The 21,151-nt window shown below is 38.2% G+C and overlaps 1 protein-coding gene across 1 annotated transcript in view; it reads right to left on the minus strand.

Moving 5' to 3' along the window:
- Positions 1–513: 513 nt before the first annotated feature.
- ALX4 (ALX homeobox 4) overlaps positions 514–21,151 on the minus strand; it is a 78,317-nt gene continuing 57,679 nt past the window's right edge. Inside the window, exons 3-4 of the mRNA XM_070931220.1 lie at positions 6,778–6,906; positions 514–837 (exon numbers count right to left, since the gene is read on the minus strand). Of these exons, the coding sequence (XP_070787321.1) occupies positions 514–837; positions 6,778–6,906 (453 nt within the window). The remainder of the gene's footprint in view (positions 838–6,777; positions 6,907–21,151) is intronic.

The following is a 21,151-nucleotide window of genomic DNA, read 5'->3' on the forward strand; positions in this document are numbered from 1 at the left end:
TTTCTGTAGTCAAAAATGTGAGGGGGGGGAGGGGAGAAGGGAGGGAGGATGTCATGGGAAAATACAGGACTATTTAAAAAGAAAGACGGCACACTTTGGAATCCTCCCTCATCCCCACCCCGATATTTCTGTGGAAAAGGCCAACAATCGCATGATGGAAGCCTTGGTGGGAGGCAGCTTTCGTGCTAGATAGAGCAAGAACAACGGCAAACTGGCAATCAGGAGAACAACAGCATAAGGGGAATAGAAAACTCAAGTTTGTCTGATGCAGGAGAAATATCCCCTCTTGACTTCCACATTCCTTTCCTGGGAAGGGAGGGGGGGGAAGGCCTACATGCTTAAAACACTCCAAATACGGCAATCGGCACCATGCCATTCTCCCTAAGGAAGCGAAAAGTGCTGCATTCAGACCTCTGAGGAGGGCGCACACTGCCCCCAGTCCAAGAGCGGAGGATTTGGATCATCTGTCCTGCTTGAGCTGTCCGTTTCTTGAGGGCAAAAGCAGCAGCCCTGTCATGTTGCCCACGATATGGCAGCACTGTGCTCCTTGGCTTTCATCCGCAGGGCTGCAATGCTGGAAGACTTGCGGTCCGGCTCGCCATTCAACTCATAGCCATTGATGCTGGGGCTGATGCCAGCGCTGCCAAAGAGGCTGCCCATGTGCGTTTGCCCCACGTGGCTGCCCGGACCGGAGACACTCAGGAATTCAGAGACTCCTCCGGTGGTGTGGGGATGAGCATGGGGAGACATGCAGGAAGGCACCGAGTCACAGGGCACTACGCAGGCAGGCACAGGGGAGGCGGCACCATTGTTGCCGATCCAGGAAGGATTCTGTATCTGAGATGCGGGGGGTGGGGGTAGATGAGGGAGGAAAGGAACGAAAGAAAGAAAAAAGGAAAGTAAAATTAGTTCACCTTGGCTCATTCCATGCTGAAAAATTCAAAAGCAGGACTTTTCTAAAGGTGTGGACAGATTGTGCATAATATACCATGTTTTCCCCAAAATAAGACATCCCTTGATAATAAGCCCAATCGGGCTTTTGTGCTCATTGCAGTAAGGCCAAGCGCTTATTTCAGGGTTCAAAAAAAATATAAGAGAGGGTCTTATTTTCAGGGAAACACGGTATCTCTTTTTTTTCCAGTCAAGCTAACCCTGTATAGAATAAAAGAAGCAAGTATAGCAGGCCCAACTGGCAAAAGAAAGCTCAGAACCATCTGAGTTGGAAACATGCGGAAGAGACCTTCATCCTGCAGTGGAGAGACAATGGCTAAAATGATGATGATGATGAATAAAAGAAGCATGTAAGTATTTTTTTTTTTTTAGTGCTGGAAGTATAAGAGATGGAACTTAAAGGAAATGGGTGGATACAATTGCTGTGGTGGTACAGTGGTTCAATATTGCAGGCTGACTCTGCCCACAGCCTGGAGTTTGAGCCTGACGGGCTCAACCTTTCATTCTTCCAAGGTCGGTAAAATGAGGACCCAGATTGTTGGGGGAAATTTGCTGACATTTGTAAACCACTCAGAGAATGCTGTAAAGCGGTATCTAAGTCTAAGTGCTATTGCTTGTCATGGGGAAATTTAGTCCTAATAAAGACGCTTAGCCAAACAAACCTCATTGTAGTTTAGGTTGCAACATCACCAACCAAATAAGCAAACACCACTATGCTTACCCAGATGCAAATGTGCAGTTTGGGTGCACAACAAAGTTCACTGTGAAAAAGCTGCCATAGATAGCAGGACAAGCGCTAGAGTGGGTTGCTATAGAAATGCTACTATTAGATATCCATGCAAAGGTAAACGGGATGTTGTTGGGATTTTCCACTTGTTCAGAAATATGTAAATGACCAAATGTGGATTAGTCAATGCCATAGCATGGTTGGGAGGATCTTGTGTGAAATAGTCCTCACTTTCAGACTGCCTTATTTCGTGACTATCCAAATTTATGATGGTGTAAAAAAAAAAAAAACAGCTATGGGACCAGTCCTTGCATTTATGACCATCACTGTGTTCCAAAGCCATGTGTTGCCATTTGCTCAGACACAAAGTACATACTGCCGCCGATAGCCTCCCACCAACCAGTACGCGCCCACAGAGAGGGACTCCTCAGGGTGCCGTCAGCCAGGCAATGTCGGCTGGCGACCCCCAGGTGGAGGGCCTTCTCTGTGGCAGCTCCTGCCCTCTGGAACGATTTGCCCCCGGAGATACGAAGGATATCGGATCTCCGGGTCTTTCGCCGTGCCCTGAAAACTATTCTTTTCCATCAAGCAGGGCTGGCGTGAAACCCCCCCCCTTTTTTAGTCTTTTTAGTTTTTTAGTTTTAAATTGTCATGGGGTTTTAATTGAATTGTTTTAAATTGGGCCAGTTATGTAATTCTTTTAACCATTTTAAAGTTTGTATCGGCATGTGTTTTAGTTCTGGCTGTTCACCGCCCTGAGTCCACTAGGAGAAGGGCGGTATACAAATTGAAATAAATAAATAAATAAATAAATAAATAAATAAATAAATAAATACTTTCATAAGAATACTTTTTTTCTCCAGGTAGACCCAGAAAGATACCCCAGTTCCTCCCTAATTCCAAGCATAGAAAATGTGAATCTTTTGAAAAACAAAGGTTTCCTATGGAGGAAACTGAAGGAGAAGATGGGAACGGAAGCGGGGAAAACATGGTGCCAAGTCTGGAATTTTCAGGAAAAAGAGAAATATGGGAAGGAAACAGGATTCTTTCATTTCAGTTGGAAGAAATAGGTCAATGACTAGAGAAATGCAATATGTCTTTCATTTCTGTTTGATTGCACTTGGGCTAAACCAGTTTTCTCTGCTTTTACGTTTCTGTACAAAGTAAGGGATTCTGTTCTGAATTATATTTCAGGTATGTTCCAGAAAATGTATTTTTTTTTTTAAAAAAAAAAACACCTTTAAAATCTTTCTTGTAATGATGATGATAAAAACAACACAGAAACAATAATATGTCCCTTGTGGTATGTTTTTGATTGAGGGGTGTGTTTGTTTTACTCTTCCTGGGCGTTTGGCTCTTCTTTCTGTTCTTTATTATTTCAGGATGTTTTAATAGTTCATGCCACCCAGAGTTGTCATAGAATTAGGCAGCCATACACATTTGGAAATAAATAAGTGAATGGAATCTTCCAATCTCTTTGCTGAGACTTTGGACAGAGAAATCCTATTTGCAGCGGACCAGTTGTTTCTTATGATCTGCTGGATGCAGTACACTTTTGTGGTTTTTTTCCTTTTTATATCAACCTGCTGTTTTCCTACAACCTGAACAGTGCTGTACTTCATCTCCTTCGCTATTGGATGTGTGCCTTGTGAGTATTTAAAATTAAAGGGGAGATTTCATATTTTAAACTATTATTTAAATTTATTTTTAAATAATTTTTTTTTTTTTTTTTTTTACAATAAAGCCTGATTTCATTTCTCTCTTCTAAAAGTGGCTTGTTTCCCAAGGAAGGGAGGGCCATTTCCTCATCCTCCACCCAAACTCAAATTTTACCATTTTATTACTTGAAAGATCTACCTTTCTCATAAACCAAGGTTAGGAGGAGGCACCTGGTGAGACACTCCGTGGTGGAAGATACTGTAAGTAGTGGCAGTGAAAACCACTGAGCTGCTATCTCCAAAACAAGAAGGAAATTTTATTTTATTTATTTATTCTATTTATTACACTTTTTTCACCACCCATCTCACCTAACTGACTCTGGGTGGTTAGAGTATGGATAGAGACAGCGTATGATGACCTTGAGGGCTTATGGAAGAAGAGATTTGAGATTTCACCTTTCTAGAAGCATGGAGTATATTTTTGACAAAAGAGTACTGTATTTATAAATGCATACAAGTGTTGTTTGGGGAGGTTAGAGTTCATCATTCTTATTTCTTTTCCTTCTGTTCTTCCTGCCCCGCCATCAATCTGAGGAAGTGGAATATGATCCACAATATCTTACGCACTTATGCATATACAGGCCAGGTCACAAAACTCTTTGTTGTTTTTGCTGCAAAAGAATAGCAAAGGCTAAGCGATCCTTTAGAAATTATCATGAAATTCCTACTCCAGCACTCCTTTGCCCCTACTACACCTTTTTTTTAAAAAAAGAATATGAAAGGGAAATTTTCTTACAGTAACTAAGGATTGGGGAAGTCCAGATTCAGGCATAACCAAAGGGAGGAAGGAAAGGCAGAGAAGGAGGTGTGAAGATGAGAAGAGCATAAGATGAAAGCAAGCAAGAGGAGAGGATCCAGATGGAAAGTAGGAAAACACAGTTTTCTAACAGGCCTGCCTTTCTCAGCCTTTCATCATCATTTGCCTTGGCTCTGCTCTGACCTTTCCTTCTGGCAGGCTACAGATAAGTGGTAGCTATTGTGAGAGCAATAGGGTAAAACTCAAAGGTGATCAAAATACGATCCATAAAATGGCAAGAATCCTGATGTGTGTGTGTGTGTGTGTGTGTGTGTGTGTTTATATAAATATATACACACACACACATATATATTCACATATACACATACATATGCACATACATATACACATATATACACACATTCGATTCTTTTACAATATGAAGTAGAACTATAGTGACCATATGTCCTTTATATCAGAAAGCTGTCATTCAGCTTTATTTTTCAAAAACTCAGTTCTGGCTTTTATTTTTGGTCATTTAATTTTTACCATTGCAAATTGTACCACTTAATGCATAGTCTGATTGCAGAAATCTTTCTTAACACCTGCTTCTTATAATTCCAGAGATTCTTATGCTTTTTAGATATTTTTTATTGGAATATGCTTTTTGAATAGGGTGGGTTTTTTTGGTCTTTTTCGTTTGTAAAGCAAAATTTAACATAAACATGTTTTTCATCCTTTTTCATCCCCCCCACTTTTTAAGTTTACCATTTATTTTTTTTCCAGGAAATATGATAACCATAAGTATAACTTTAGCTGTTTTCATCTCAAACAGGATAATATTACACAGCTTGAGAAGATTTCGAAAAAAAACAACAACTAAAAGGATCAGAATATTAAGTTTAATTTATTAAGGAAAAGTTTAAAAAGTTAAGGGCTTTTGGCTTGGAGGTGAGGAGGGACATTGTGTGGGCTATTAGGAAATACATACTGTATTTGTGAGTTTAAACTCTGGGAATTGAAAGAAAGCATTTGTGAAATTTGTAGAGAGACCAGCTTTTTTTTGGGGGGGGGAGAAATTATGATTATAATTTGGATGCAATCTTAGTTAGAATCGTCATGGGGGAAAAAAATAATGGAACTCCAGCTTTCCGTTGTCTTTATTAAAATATGCTGTTTTAAAAAATAGTTGAGAACAAAACCTATCCAATTTTATTTTATTTATAGACATTCTGTCCTATGTAAGGAGCTTAAGTATTAGATAAAACCAAGATATGAAAGAGACAGAAGAGGGGAAAAGCTACCCAAAAATGTTACCTAAAGTATTCTCTGTCTGAGAACTAAAGGTCTTTCATGTATAATGACCTGCCTTAAATAACTCTTTTGAAGTCAAAGATTGCTAAACTGACAGGTCTGTACTACTTTTAAAAAGTTCGGAATCTGTATTCAGAGAGTATTAAAGTTAATTTATCTGCAAAGAACTTCTGGTGTTGCTAAACATTCCAATGAATGTTCCAGGCCCCACATAGCAGAAGGATTGCTACTGAAGGATTTATGCCATATTATGGACATTGCCATTATAGACTCTGTGGTAAGCTTCTAAGAAAGACTCTTCACCCTACCTTCCACAAAACTGGGACACAATATTGGCAGCCAGAAAATAGAGAGTGTATGGTGCTTGTAGATATACCATGATGTATTTTCATGGTACAGTCTGCCTTTTTTTCTTTGCTTAAGTAATTCATCAAGATGTGCTAATGGTTACATGATAAGATAAATGGTATAATTGGATCATATGATTGAATTCTGTCAAAGTTATGGATTTAGGCAGACAAGAAAACAAACAAATGGATCATATAACAAATCAACCAAGTGTTATAGCAATAGCACTTAGACTTATATACCTCTTCATAGTGCTTTACGGCACTCTCTAAACACTTTACAGAGCCAGCATATTTCCCCCAACAATCCAGGTGCTCATTTTCCGGCTTCAGAAGGATGGAAGGTTGAGTCAACCTTGAGCCAGTCTGAATCAAACTGCTGACAGTCAGCAAAGTTAGCCTGCAATACCTCATTCTAAGCACTATGCAACAATGGCTCTTATCATTCAAGGCACAAAAGACCAGAATCAAATTATCATATTTTGGACATATTATGACAAGGTTTAGTTATTTGAAGCAGATTCTATTGAAGGGAAAATGAAAGGAAAGAAAATAAGAGGATAACTAATAGCAAGATGGATGCACTCAGTTGCAGTGGCAATGGGTGCATTGTTGGAAGGTCTGAAGGACTAGGGTATTATGGGAAAAAAATCTATCTATATGATTGCTAAGAGTTGACACCAGCTTGATGGCTCATAATCAATCAATCAATTGGCTAAGAACTCCAGATGGTTTACATATTCTCCAGATCACCTCGGCATTTCTCCATTACTGTGGAGTACTGTCCTTGTGGTGAGATGGGTGGCAAACAAATGTAATAAATAATAAATAAACAAATTACTGTTAAAATGGAAAAGGTTAAAGTGTTCATTTCTTGAACCTTAAACTTTCATTTCACCTAGCAAAACCTCATTTGGTTTACAACAGAGCCTCTGATAAAACTATCAGAGGTTCACGACAGGTGTGTTGATGAAAAGCACTTACCTGGGCATAATTCTCTGCTCGGGTTAACAAAGGCAACTCATAGGCAGTGGAGAAATGTGTGCGAACCTGTTGCATTTGACCAAATCGTTCCCGTTTTCTCCATTTTGCTCTTCGGTTCTGAAACCAAACCTGAGGAGATCAGCACCAAGAAATCCACATCAGAGAAGAAGCAATAAGTGCCATTTTTCTATAGACAGTTCATTCAGAAGGTTTAAATAGTACAGACAGATAGACAGTGTAGAATATTTAAAAGGGGTGCTTTACAATGCATACAAGCACAAATCAATCACCTCTCCTTGAATTATTAAAGCAACCATCCTTTGCAGAAAGTAAAGCAAAATAGCTGTTTCTACATGCTTGACCTGGTCTGATGATGGGGTTTTAAGGGTTTTAATGGGTTAATTTTAAATTTTTTAGATTTTAGTCTTTATTTTTATTGTGGCTTGTGTTTTATTGTTGTGAGCCGCCCTGAGTCCATTGTGAGATAGGGCGGCATATAAGCTAAATAAATAAATAAATAAATAAATAAATAAATAAATAAATAAATAAATAAATAAATAAATAAATAAATATGGGGATAAGCTGTGAATTGCAACAGCAAGCTGCAGTTGTTTCAAGTCTTCCAATGATGAGGCTACTTTAACTATTTGAAGAGAAATTCATCAATCATGCTATGAAGCACCTCCTTAAATATTTTGTTTAGCTACTGGTAGTTAATAATTTGAAGAGACCCAATTTGCTGTAGTGATTCAGGCATCAGGCTAGAAACTGTGAGTCTGTAAGTACTAGTCCTGCCCTAAGAAGGAAGCAATGGCAAGCCCCTTCTGAAAAAGCTTCCCAAGAAAACAGCCAGGGACTAATCCAGACAATGACCAGGAGTCAGCACCAATTCGAATACATAATAATAAAATGGAGGCAGAGGTTTACTTCAGGTCAAATAAGCTGTCAAAGAAGAAAAGCATGCATTAGCCTGATTATATAAAAACCAAGAACAAACATTGCTGCAAGTTAAAAACTGGAACTTAACAATGTATAGGAAACAAAAAGTGAATATTGAAATAATGTAATAAAAGCATGAACAGAATGCTGGGAAGGAAACACATTACATAGTCAATTTCTACAAAAGATTGAGGGGAAGGTGTCATAAAAATAAAACCTGGCCATGACTTACAAATGGAACATTTAAAAAAAAAAAAGATCTGAAAATTGAAATGGAAAGATTATGGCATACAGTGACTATCTTGGTCCCAGTGGGTCCCACATAGGGTGCAATGTCAAAAAATCTTGGCAACCTCTTAGAAAATCTGCTCATTGACAAAATTCCCATGTGTCAATTGCAAAGATCACATTATTGGGATCCACACATATATTAAACTGATACATTGTGACATTCTAGATTCTTGGGAAGAACATGATGCATATGAAAGCCACACCAGCTAAAGAACTGGCAGCTGTGATTTCACATTGTTGTGAACAGATATAATAATAATAACTTAAAATCCAAATGAACAGACACTATGCTTTGCAACCAAAAATCATATAGATTGGCTATGTTTGCCCAGAGCTTAAGGGATAGAGGACTTCTACTGATGTGGTAGGAAAAAAAGAATGGTTTGAATGATTACATTAAGAAAAGCCAAGAATCTTTGCTGAACAAAGTCAATTAATCATCATCATCATCATCATTATAATCATAAGAATAATAGTAATAACTTTATTGCCATTGTACGTGTATACACAGTATACCCATACAACGAAATTCATTTAATACCCAAAGACCAGGTCCAACACATATAACAATCCCCAAACACACTCCCACCCACCACAAATTCCCCACCCCACACAACAGACCAAGTAATACTGTCCAACAGCTCACTGATGGTGGCCCTTTAGTTCATTGTTGAGTGCAATTATAGCTCTTGGATAAAAACTATTCAGAAAACATGTGGTCCAAGTTTTAACTGTTCTCTTTAATTAATTAAACTAAGGAAATTAATTAATTAATTATGGAAAACTCTTGAAAACAACAAAGATGAAGGTAGAGTATATAAGGGGAACAATTAATTTAATTGTAGATTACCCATATAATAATAATAATTTGAAGGAAAATGCTGCTCCTGAAATCTAGAAGTGGAAGAGGTCATCTAATCATACTCCTTGCTCAGCACGGGATCCTTTGAAGCATTTCAGACAAATGAAATGAATTGCCTCACTTCATGAGGCAATTTTTCCCCACTAATTGATAGTTTGAACCATCAAGAAATTCCTTCTAATATCAAGCCTGAAACTATTTTCCAGTTGTTTCAACACACTTGTTCAGATTCTGTCCTCTGAGGCCACAGAGAACAAATCCATTCCCTCCTCAGTATGATATGCAATGATCGGTACCACATCATGAAATACTTTGTTGAATGCTTTGCTGAAGTCTGAATATATTATGTCCATGATATTCCCCTGATCCATTATGCGAACAGCTCTGTCAAAAAAGAAATTAAAACTAATGTGGCCTGGCTTGTTTGTGACAAGCCCATTATGGGTCTTGTGAACTGTTGCATTCCTATCCAAGTGCTTACAAATATATTATTTAATTATTATCTGCTTGAGGACTTTGCGCAGTATAGACATCAAGTTAAAAGAGCTGTACTTCACAGAGTCCTTTTTTTGAAAACAGATTCAGTCTTTCCTTTCCTTCAGTCTTCTGAGATCTAGCCGTTCTCCAGAATTTCTTAATGTGTACAGTTGGCAGTTCTACAATAATCTCTGCTCTTTTCTTCAGTACTTTAAATTACAATTCACATTGTTTTGAAGACTTGAATTTGATTACGATAACTAAAATGTTCTTTTGCTCTCTCCTTGCCTATCGTAACATGCAGCTCCCACCTTCCACCAGCTGATGCCATCATATCGTATCCTTCCTTTCCCATGATGTCATTTATATTGTGTTTTTATGAGTGACAGCACTCATAAAAACACAATATATCTCTCATTTCTCCTGCTCATACAGACACATGATAAGGAAAATTAATAGTAACAATGGTGCTATTACTATTTCATGCAGGGGGGGGGGGGAAACCCCAAATCCAAACATGACCAGAATGCCAATTGTAAAACTCAAATAATATGTACACTCCAACAGAACAAATTTTGGGGGTGTATCCCCCAAAAGTTGAATAGTTGTAGACTATAGCTCACTTTTTAAGTATTATATATGTGATTTACTGTTGAGAGCTGGATAAGACCAAATGTTTATTTAAGCTAGAATTCTATTTCACATATAAGACATTTATCATATGAACAAGAAAGTAACATTCTTCACCTAATGTTGCTCTCCAGCAACTGACATTTAACATATGCTGCCCATAATTTAGGCAATAATAATAAACAGCTTTTTCAAACTATATAAATTGGTAGCTATCATCAATGTCATAACAGAGAAAACTACAGCTAATTTCATCATATCTAGCTCTATAACTGCTCCTATATCCCCATACAGTAAAAAGTTTTTAAGGTTTAAAATTCTAAGCCCAGAAACATTGAATTGTCATAATACATTATAATAAAGCTAAATTATCAATAATAAAAAAAGAATCTAAAGTAAGAGTTGAATCAGGATTCTAATCAATTGTCATAATTTGTATCCTTTGCTGCAAGTCAGCTATTAAAAAAGATTAATTTCAGTTTGGATGATACAGCGCTTAAAATACTATTAGAATTCTTATTTTTAAAAGTAATGCTGGCTGGAGAATTCTGGAAGTTAAAGCCCACAAGTCTTAAAGTTGCCAGGTTTGGAGGCTCCTGATATAATGTGATGGTAATAACTTAAAAGACAGTAATTATAATAAATCATAACAATAAGGAAATAAAGATCTGGGCATTTCTTTGCACAAGTAAAATTTCTAGATTCTAGTCTGCTCTACATGTGTTTGTTCCTCATTAGTTCCCTTAATAGAACTCAAGAGATGAATAAACACCCATGAAACGTAAAACAATTATGTAACACAGATGTATAAAGGTATGTGAACTGACCTGGTTCTTTCAGTGAATATTTTCCCATGTTGCCATGTGTCTATGGAGATTCTCAGTCATCCAGGTCATGGTTGTCCCAAAGGTGCTTTTTCAAGAGGCAACTGAACTTTCTGTTTTTTCTTTGAAAATGTTTCGCTTCTCATCCAAGAAGCTTCTTCAGCTCTGACTGGATGGTGGGGAAGAGCTGAAGAAGCTTCTTGGATGAGAAGCAAAACATCTTCAAAGAAAAAACAGAAAGTTCAGTTGCCTCTTGAAAAAGCCCCTTTGGGACATGTTGCCATGTATTATTTTCTTGTTATTCCTATTTTGCCGTTTTGCATATTCTTCTTGCCCCAATCCCTTTTTAGAACTGATAACTGATACCTTATGATTCTTGATGAATGTATTTTTTTCTTTTATGTACTCCGAGAGCGTATGCACCAAGACAAATTCCTTGTGTGTCCAATCACACTTGGCCAATAAAGAATTCTATTCTATTCTATTCTACAATAGGGGAGAATATCAATTCCCTTTTCTGTCATCCCTTCTCCTATTTTTAGAGTCTGACTTCCCTTTTAAACTGCTGGATTCATTCTTGCCAGTGTCTCACTTTGATCTGGGAGAAGAGATTTCCTTCTGCTTGCTTGAAGTTGGCAAGAAGCATCTCATTGACCTCCCCAGACGGGGAGATGAGATAGTTTGTTGCTTATCCAAGCAGCATCACTCATTTGTATGTAATGGCTAGGACTGCATTTGTAACGACTGTCTGGCAGCTGTAGCGTTTTGAGTTATGGCAATTATTTTGGCCTGGCCTGTACTTTATACCAGAAATGATGATTCCCTACCAGTTAGACAGGAACTCCGAGAGACTACAAGATCAAACAGGGAGCATGCTGGTGGGAGGGAAGAATGGGCTACATCAATGATGATGACGCAGGAACATACACTTATGAAGGGAAGAAAAAAAAAGACAGCTTAAGCAATAAGGCTGAAAGTATCTATCACCCTAGCTAGACTGCCTTGCCTTCACCGTACATTGACAATGACCCCTCCTGTAAACAGTCCAGCTGGCAGCCACTTGCAGGCTTGGCCAAGCCCGTGTATCTTTGATCTGCAGATGCAGAGTCCAGGATGCTGACCCTGACTGATGTGAAAAGGAGTGGGTAACAGGTAGAGAGGGTGCTCTCAGTGGGGAGCAGAACATATGCTATGCAGATGTGCCCATCTCCATAGATGGCAAACACATTTCTCCCTGTCAGTGTAAACCATTCCCGAAGGTCCTCCTGAATATGCATGATGTGTGCTGCAGAATTGTTCTAGGCTAGCCAGGCATGCCCAAAGGCGAGGAGAAACCTTAACAGCAACTTTTGACGGGAAGGCTTGTGCCGGCAATATGTGTAAAAACCCAAATATCAAAGCCGCTTTCATATGCACAGGTTAAGCTTTTCAGAGGAATGACGCTGACCTTGGACCTCTCAGTAGGTTGATTTGAGAGGGAACCCAGATCTAATTTTCCATTTCAGAATGATCAGGTATTTGAGGAAATGCAGTGCTGAGCTGAGAGCAAGTCTGCGGAGCAGATGCCACAATTCTGTTCTGCAGAATGAATAGGAGAGCCTCTGACACAGCCTGGCTGATTTAACCCATTGCAATGTAAGGAAGCAATCTAAATTAACCTCTAAAGAAGAGGAGTCCAATAAGACAATCAAATCAAGAACGTAAACTTATGTCACTGCCCCACAACTAGAAAAATAATTGGTTTTCTGCAGGGGTGAAATCCACTTACCTTCACTACCAGTTTGCAAATGGGAGCACACGTGCACTAGCTTTGCTCGCTAGCGACACCCCTGTGCATGCACAGGACCTTCTGTGCATGCGCAGAGTATAAAAAATGGGACGTGATGACATCCAGGCGGGTGGGGGGAGCCTCCCACCACTGGCGCTATCGGTTTGCCCGAGTCGGATAGAACTGGCTGCATTTCACCACTTGTTTTCTGCCTGTTTGCTGGACAAATCTTCCCTCCCTCCTAAGTGTCTACAATTAGGATGCAACTGATTTTATTTTATTTATTTTATATCAAATTTGGAGGCAGTTCATATCAGAGAGCAAGTCTGGGCAATGCACAATTACGTTTTTCATATGTGCTACAATTTTTATATGCAATACAATTTTCAAGGATTAACCCAATTGATTTTGAGATACATTAAAAGAGCAGCAGGGAGGGCGGACTGTCCAAGCTGAATTTGGGTGCTCTGGAGTTTTCAAATAAAGTTGTTGAAGTTCGGTCCAGAGATCTAAAAAGGGGTAGACTTAGGTTTGATGTCAATTCCTCATCTCTTCCTTTATTTCATTTCAACAAACATACTTCTCAACTAAGCAGTGATGAGCTTTCGGGCTCAGTAGCCATGGTTTAGAAAACTAGACCATGGCCATTCATCACTGCTTCATTGGTGCCAATTGTGAAAGCCTATACCAGTATATACTTCTCTGTTGCAATATTTTCAGGATCAGACTCAATAAAGATAATAAGAATTAGAGATTTAAATATATTTCTCTTTAATAATAATAGGCATTCTATATTCGCTGAATATTCAAGATAGAAGCAAAGAAAATGGTGAGGGTGGCTCCTTATATATACAAGGGGTGGAGCCAGGAATGGGAGTGGTAAATTATGAATACATTAAAATCCAAAGAATAAGTTAACCCCTGATGTCCCATATATACATTATTTACACAATAGAGAATAAGGCATTTACATCTGACAAATCCCCCTCTAAATGCCAGTTCGCTATACAACACCAATTGCATTCAGATTCAGGACAATATAATACATACAATTTAGAAGTTAAATATTTGTGCTGTTTAGAAGGTAAAGGCTTCGTTAATATGTCAGCTAATTGTTCAGAAGTATCACAATGTATTGCTTTGATGAATCCATCTTGAGATAATTGTCTCACGTGCTTAAATTTTATATCAATATGCCTGGACCTTTGTCCAATGGCATCGGATCTGGATATTTCAATGGCTGCTTTATTATCTTCATGCACAACAAAAGGTAATGCAGGTTTTTTCCAAACATCTGAGATCAAGTCATTGAACCATACAAGGTTATTTGCAGCTTTGGATAAACAAACATATTCCGCTTCTGTGGTTGAAGTGGCTACCAGTTCTTGTTTACCAGTGTACCAGTAAACTGGACAATCATTCAATAGAAAAATATAACCAGAAGTACTCTTTCTGCATGATGTATCACCAGCCCAATCTGCATCTGCATAACAGGTAATTTTTGGTTCTTTGTCATTATTAGGTTCTAATACTAAACAAAAATCTAATGTACTTTTCAGATATCTTAGAATTCTTTTGACAGCTTCCCAATGATACATGGTTGGTTTGCTAACATATCTTGACAATAAATTGAGAGGTAATGCAATATCTGGTCTGGTCCAATTAGATATATAAAGGAGTGAGCCTATAACTGATCTGTAAAATGTATTATCTTTAAATTCAGGGGAAGACTCATCAGTGTTTCTAAGGAAATCAGTTTGCATAGGAGTGTCACAGGTTTTGGCATTGTTTAAATTACATTTGTTTAGAAGTTCAATGATCTTATCTTTCTGAGTAAGTTTGAATCCCCTTCTAGTTTTGTTAATTTGTACACCAAGGTATTTATTCACTTTACCTAGAGATTTCAACGAGAAATGTTCGTTTAACTTATTTACAAAGATTTCTCTGCTCTCTTTGTGTTTTCCTATATATAAAATATCATCCACATAAATTAATACAAATTCAATGTGATCATCACTCTTTTTTACAAAGAAACAGTTATCAGCAGTGGTAGCGTTGAAATCCATGGTCTTTAGTACTTTTACCAAGCAATCGTACCATCTCTTGCCAGATTGCTTTAATCCGTATAGACTCTTGTTTAATAACCAAATTTCATTCTTATTAGTGTATTGACTATGTGGTGCTCTTACATATATTTCCTTATCTAGTTTTGCGTGTAAATACGCAGTCTGTATGTCATATTGAAATACGTCCAGATTGAGTGCAGATGCTACTACTAGAGCTGTTTTAACACTCTCTGTCCTCACCGTGGGGGAGTATGTGTCAGTATAGTCTTCTGGATATTTTTGTGCATAACCTTGTGCAACTAGTCTAGCCTTGTATAAAGTATTGCCTCCTTCTAGGTTCTTAATTTTATAAATCCACCTGGTACCTATAATTGTTTTATCCTTAGGTGCGATCGCAGGAGTGAATACATTTAATCCTTGCAAACTTTCCATCTCTTTTTTCATAGCTAGTTCCCATTTTTCTCTTTCTTCACGAGGGAGTTTTAACACTTCCTCATATGTATTAGGTGTTATTTGTTCTCCATTCATATGCATTATGTAATCTTTGTATTTACTTGGTATTTGATTTCTATTGTTTCTAATAGCTCTTTCAGGTTTGCTATGGTTGTCATGCAAATATCTAGCTTCCTTTTTTGTTAATGTGTCTGTCTTTATTTTATGCTGACTATTTGTCCAAGTTTTGGTTTTGTTCTTATTTTTGTTAATGTTTTGATTTTCTATTGTCCCTTCCTCGCAAGATATCGCATCTTTGCATTTATTTGGAAATATTTCATTAAGATGCAGTTTAGACCAATTGGCCTGCTCATGGAACACAGCTGTTCTGGAGACTATAAATTTGTTATTATTATCAATGAATCTGTACCCTTTGGTTCCAGTTTCATATCCCATAAATCTTAATCTTCTGGATACGTTTTCTCCCTTTCTCCTCAACTGCTTAGGTATGTGCACATCTGCAGTGACTCCAAATATGTGCATGTGTGCTAATTTAGGTTTCCTATTGTACATCACCTCATACGGTGTCTTATTCACAATACTGGACCAGGTTCTATTTTGAGTGTAATTTGAATAATGTAGGGCTTCTGACCAGAATTGTTTGCCTAAACCAGCATCCTCTAATGTGCATCTAATCATGGTTTGTAGTGTGGAATTCTTTCTCTCTACAATCCCGTTTTGAAACGCAGAAAATGGATTGGACGTGAAATGTAGCATTCCTCTATCCTTTAACCATTGGGAGAATTCATTAGACATGAATTCACATCCCCTATCTGTCATAATTTGTTTTATTCTGATATTATGTTGTGTTTCTATGCGTTTGTAGAATTCCTTAAATTTCTGAAAGGTTTCATCCTTGTGCTTTAATGTGTAAACAAAACCATAGCGACTATAATCATCCACTATTGTTAGAAAGTAACGTTTTCTATAGGTAATTGATGGAGTTAATGGACCAACTAAATCCATATGTACTAAGTCAAAAATATTGTTAGTTGATCTGTTAGATTTTTTTGGTCTGGGACTGGTTTTTAGTTTGGTGGATTTACATACTGAGCATTCCAAATAATTTTCACAATTTTTTATTTTGACACCTTCTGCGTGTTCAGTCATTTTTTGAACTACAGGAAAGCTTGCATGCCCTAACTTCCTATGTAAGATGTGAGCACACTCATCATGAATTGGTTTACCTATTTTTGGTTTCTTCTCATTGTGTGTATTTTTGTGATCATGAGGTATTTTACATTCATCATTGTCACTGTTACTAACATTTTCATCATCTGCTTCAATACAATCTTCCATATTTGAATCAATGTTATGTAACCATCTTTCTTTTGTTATCAGATAGGGTAGACCTCCTTTTATCATCACAGTGCTTATATTTGTTTTGTCCTTCTCTAAAGTTGCTTTCCCCTTTGAGAAAACTATATTGATGTCAGAATCTCTGCTTAGTTTTATAGCACTTAGTATGTTATGAGGTATTTCTGGGATTAATAATACCCCCTCTATTTTACCTAAACCAGGCAAGGTCACATTTCCTCTGCCTAATACTTGAACCTTTTCTTGATTAGCTACCTTTATCACAAACTTATCTTCTGTAAATGAAGATAATATACTTTTGTTGTTAGTGGTGTGATTGGTTGCACCAGAATCAATAAGCCAATTATTGTTCTCATTTTGTTGTGTTTTGGTGCTTTCTTGTTTGTTTAGTCCATTTAGTGACCCAGATTTTCTCTCTTTTGAATTTTCTCTACCCCCTCTACTTTCTCTGTAATTTGGTGGGCTTCTATATTTGTGTCTATCTGTGGAAGACTGTCTATAATTGTATTTGCTCCTATATTCTGGCCTATGTCTCTCCCTTGAGACTTTGGGACAGTCTCTTCTACTGTGTTCCCTGGACCCACAATTGTGGCATCTAAAGGCTTCATTATATTTTTCTTGGAAAGCTACTTTCCTAAAAGATTTGTGTTCTGTTTGATTACTGGAACGATTTTTTCTTGAATTGTCTTCTGCTATCAATTTGTTAGATAGACTTTCTATGGTTAAATATCCTAAATTAATAGTATCTAAGTGTGACATAAAGCTATCCCATGATGGATCAAGTGAATTGATAATAACACTTTTCATTGTTTGATCTGAAATCACTTCCCCCCTCAATTGCAGCTCAGCTCTTATTTTGTTTAGAGATATCAAATGCTCACTTATAGAAACCCCTGGTTTCACTCTAGAAGAAAAGAAATCCTTAGACATTCTTGTAGTTGTAGCTACGCTATCGCTGTGAAATAGATTAAACATGCATTGAATTATTTCTGACACAGTTAGGTTTGATTTGATGCTATGATACATTGCAGGAGACACGCTAGATATTATTATGAAAAATGCTCTATGATGTAAACAATCTATTTTTAAAGTCCAAGGTCTTCTTGGAGGACTAGTTATAAAGAATAGTAAATTTTCTTTCATAAAGACAACCTGAAGCTGTTGATACCACTCTTGTAAATTAATGCCATCAACTCTAAGTTTTGGGAAGTCACTGGGTAAGTTCCCCACATTATTTTGTCCATTACTTACAACCTGAGGCAGTCCGTGGTCTCGCAAGTGCAGGAAATTACAGAACGGCATGGGGATGCTCGCAACGAGTCTGCGCGGTTCTCTGGCCAGTTCAAGTCTTTCGGGGCCGTCTACGTAGCTTTGCACATGCGCGTTGCTCATTTCTTCCTTGGCGTCGTCGTGGAAGGTTCTCTCCATTTCAGCTCTCTTGTTCCGCTCCTCTTCAGATGAGTCGGTCTCTGGTTCGGTTTTAGGGGTTCTGGTGGTGGCGACAGCTCTTCTCTTTCTTTCGTGTGCGTTGGCACTTGATCCGGTCTGCGGTGTAGGACGGAATCGGCATGGCTCTCTGGGCTCAGGTGTCGTCGCCTTCGAAGTCAGGATGGGAGCGTGCAGGTCTCGAGTTGTCGGTTTGATCTCTTGCTTCTTCGTTGGTGCCTTGGAAATTTTCAATCTTGGCCCAAAAGCAGCAAAAAGCGTTTTCATTGCTGACTTTACTTGAGACTTTGTTAAATCGTCTTCACTTCCTGATTCTGGTTCTTCTGAAGAGTTTGAGTCTTCTTTTTCACTTTCGTCGTCTGATAGCGTTTTTCGCGCCAGAAATTTTGAACTGAGCGTTTTGATTGGCTCTGCTTCACTCTCTTTTGAAGTTCGTTGAAACCAAGATGGCTGCCATTCAAAATTTCGCGCGGGATCACATCTTTTCTTTTTCACAACGACTTTCTCAGTATTCATTTCACTCACAGTTTTTTGATCTTTGGGTTTTCCTTTAACGACGTTTTTCTCTCTCGCTGCTCCGTTGTTCTTCAGCATTTCTTGGAGGTTCGCGATGAGGCTTTCATCGTTCTTCTGGCTTTTTAGTATCTTCAATATCTCTGACCTGAGTTCGTTATTTTCTATTTCGATTTCTTCCTGGTCATTATTTTCATTTATCAGTTCTTCTTCTTCAGTGGTGTATTCTTCGGATTCTCTCGAAATCGCGTTAGTGGATTCGTTGATCATCTCTTGTTCAGTTTCTATTTCCTTGCTGTAGGCCCTGGTGTTGGGCCTATCTTTCTTAGACATTTTTAATTATTTATTGAGTCAATTAACCATCCTCTGCTACCAGCTTGTTGCAATATTTTCAGGATCAGACTCAATAAAGATAATAAGAATTAGAGATTTAAATATATTTCTCTTTAATAATAATAGGCATTCTATATTCGCTGAATATTCAAGATAGAAGCAAAGAAAATGGTGAGGGTGGCTCCTTATATATACAAGGGGTGGAGCCAGGAATGGGAGTGGTAAATTATGAATACATTAAAATCCAAAGAATAAGTTAACCCCTGATGTCCCATATATACATTATTTACACAATAGAGAATAAGGCATTTACATCTGACATTCTCAATTCTTTACTAAAATTTGATTGTGATATTGATTGCTAAGTACTTATGAAATACAATAAAAAAACAGAAAAAAAATCTAATCCAAAGTTCTCTTTTTTATTCTGCACCCTTTGATAACTATTTGTAATACTTTATGTCTCAGCAAGTAGGTTGGAAGATTTTCAGTATTGTGGGCCAGGTCTATGCTTGGATGCTAAATGTCCAGAAAATACCAGATTGTTGCCTAGATTGGGAAAAAGACAATAGCAAATCACCTTCATACTGCTGCCAAGAAAACAGCATATTGATTTAATTACTGGGACTTGAGCTCAAAGTTAGGGCATTTTTAGCTTTCATAATGTGAGGGTGAAGATTCGTTCTCAGACCTTTTGGGTTGGTTTCCAAACAGTTCATTACCAGGCTAGATAACATCTTCAGTGGAGTTTAGGAGTTCTAAACTCCCTAAACTCCGCTGAAGATGTTATCTAGCCTGGTAACGAAACATTCAGAAACCAACCCACAAACTTGGAGAACGAACCTTGACCGTCATCCTAGACCAGGGGTTGGCAACCTTAAACACTCAAAGAGCCATCTGGACCCATTTCCCACAGAAAAGAAAACACCGGGATCCACAAAACCTTTCCCGTGCCTGACTATTTCCTGAGCGGCCACAGAACTAGCATATGTAGTTGAATTAAACATTCTGTTTTCTTCTGAAACTTTTCTTTTCTTGGATTTATCCATGGTTGGCCTACCGGGGGCCGAAAAGCTCAATAAATAGTATGCTGGCGAGTATCACACATTGACGATTGTTATATTTTGAGCAACAGGGAGCCGTAGCAGAGGGATGAAAGAGCCACATGGGGCTCCAGAGCCGCAGGTTGTGACCCTTGTCCTAGACCCAAACTACAGATGTTTGCCACTTTTATAATGTTTTAATTCTGATGAATCAGATTGTAGTCCAAGTGCAGGTGATCCTCAATTTACAACCATTCATTAGGAACCATTCAAAGTTACAGTGGCACTAAAAAATGGGACTTACAACCGGTCCTAACACTTAATGACTACCACAGCAATACAGACACACAGACACACAGACACACAGACACACAGATAAATTTGGACACTTGATAACCAGCATGTATTTATGATAGAGGCAGCATCCTGAGGTCATGTGATTGACATTTGCTACCTTCCTAGCAGGCTTCCAACAAGCAATAATTAATGGAGGAAGCTGAATTTGCTTAACAACCTAAGATTCACTTAATTAATTGTAGCAAATTGCTTAACAACCATGGCAAAAAACAAGTTTGTAAAATTGGGCATAACTCACTTTACAACTGCCGCATTAGCAACAAAAATTCTGTCCCAACTGTGATTGCAAGTCGAGGATTACCTGTGCAAAAACATCATTTGATTCCATCAGAAGCTATACTTATTGGAATGTGCAATGAAAAGTCCAAATGCTTTTCCTTTTATGTTCATGATGCCAAGATAGACAAAGAAAAAGCTTTCATTTGCTTCCCCAATAGAGCTATTAATGATCAGCAGACATATTTTCTTTAGATCAGGGGTCCCCAATCCCCGGTCCATGCGGCATGCCAGAAACTGGACCGCGCAAATAAGCAAAGCCCCATCTGCGGGATGCAGGCAACACACAAAACCACACCCCCTCTGGTCCACAGAAAGACCTTTCTCCATGGAACCGGTCCATGGTGCCCTGAAGGTTGGGGGCCACTGAGTTAGATAAATGAGAAGTTCATGGCATTCATGAAAAACAAACTAGAAAAGCTATCCTCAGGTTGGATCAGCTGTGATGCTTATTTCAGGCATATCTATATATTCTGAGGGTATTGTTTCATCATCTTTTCAAAGCCATTAAAACCAAAGGGGAAATCACCACAACTTTTTATCTGTGATTCAGTGCTTTGTAACACTGCAGAAAGGCAGATGCTGTGTCTGTAGAACAAGAGCAAGCAAACAAACAGAGCCAGTCCCAAACAATGCAACTTTTAGCTTGAGTTTCTATGTGCTGCAAATTGCTACAGTGGGGGAAAAGCTGGAAGAGACTGGAATGGAACTATCTGATTGACAGTTCTATTGTCTAATCA

Source organism: Pituophis catenifer, unplaced genomic scaffold (assembly GCF_029215685.1).
Source record: "Pituophis catenifer annectens isolate HBS135680 unplaced genomic scaffold, rPitCat1.0.hap2 SCAF_1, whole genome shotgun sequence".
Lineage (NCBI taxonomy): Eukaryota > Metazoa > Chordata > Lepidosauria > Squamata > Colubridae > Pituophis > Pituophis catenifer.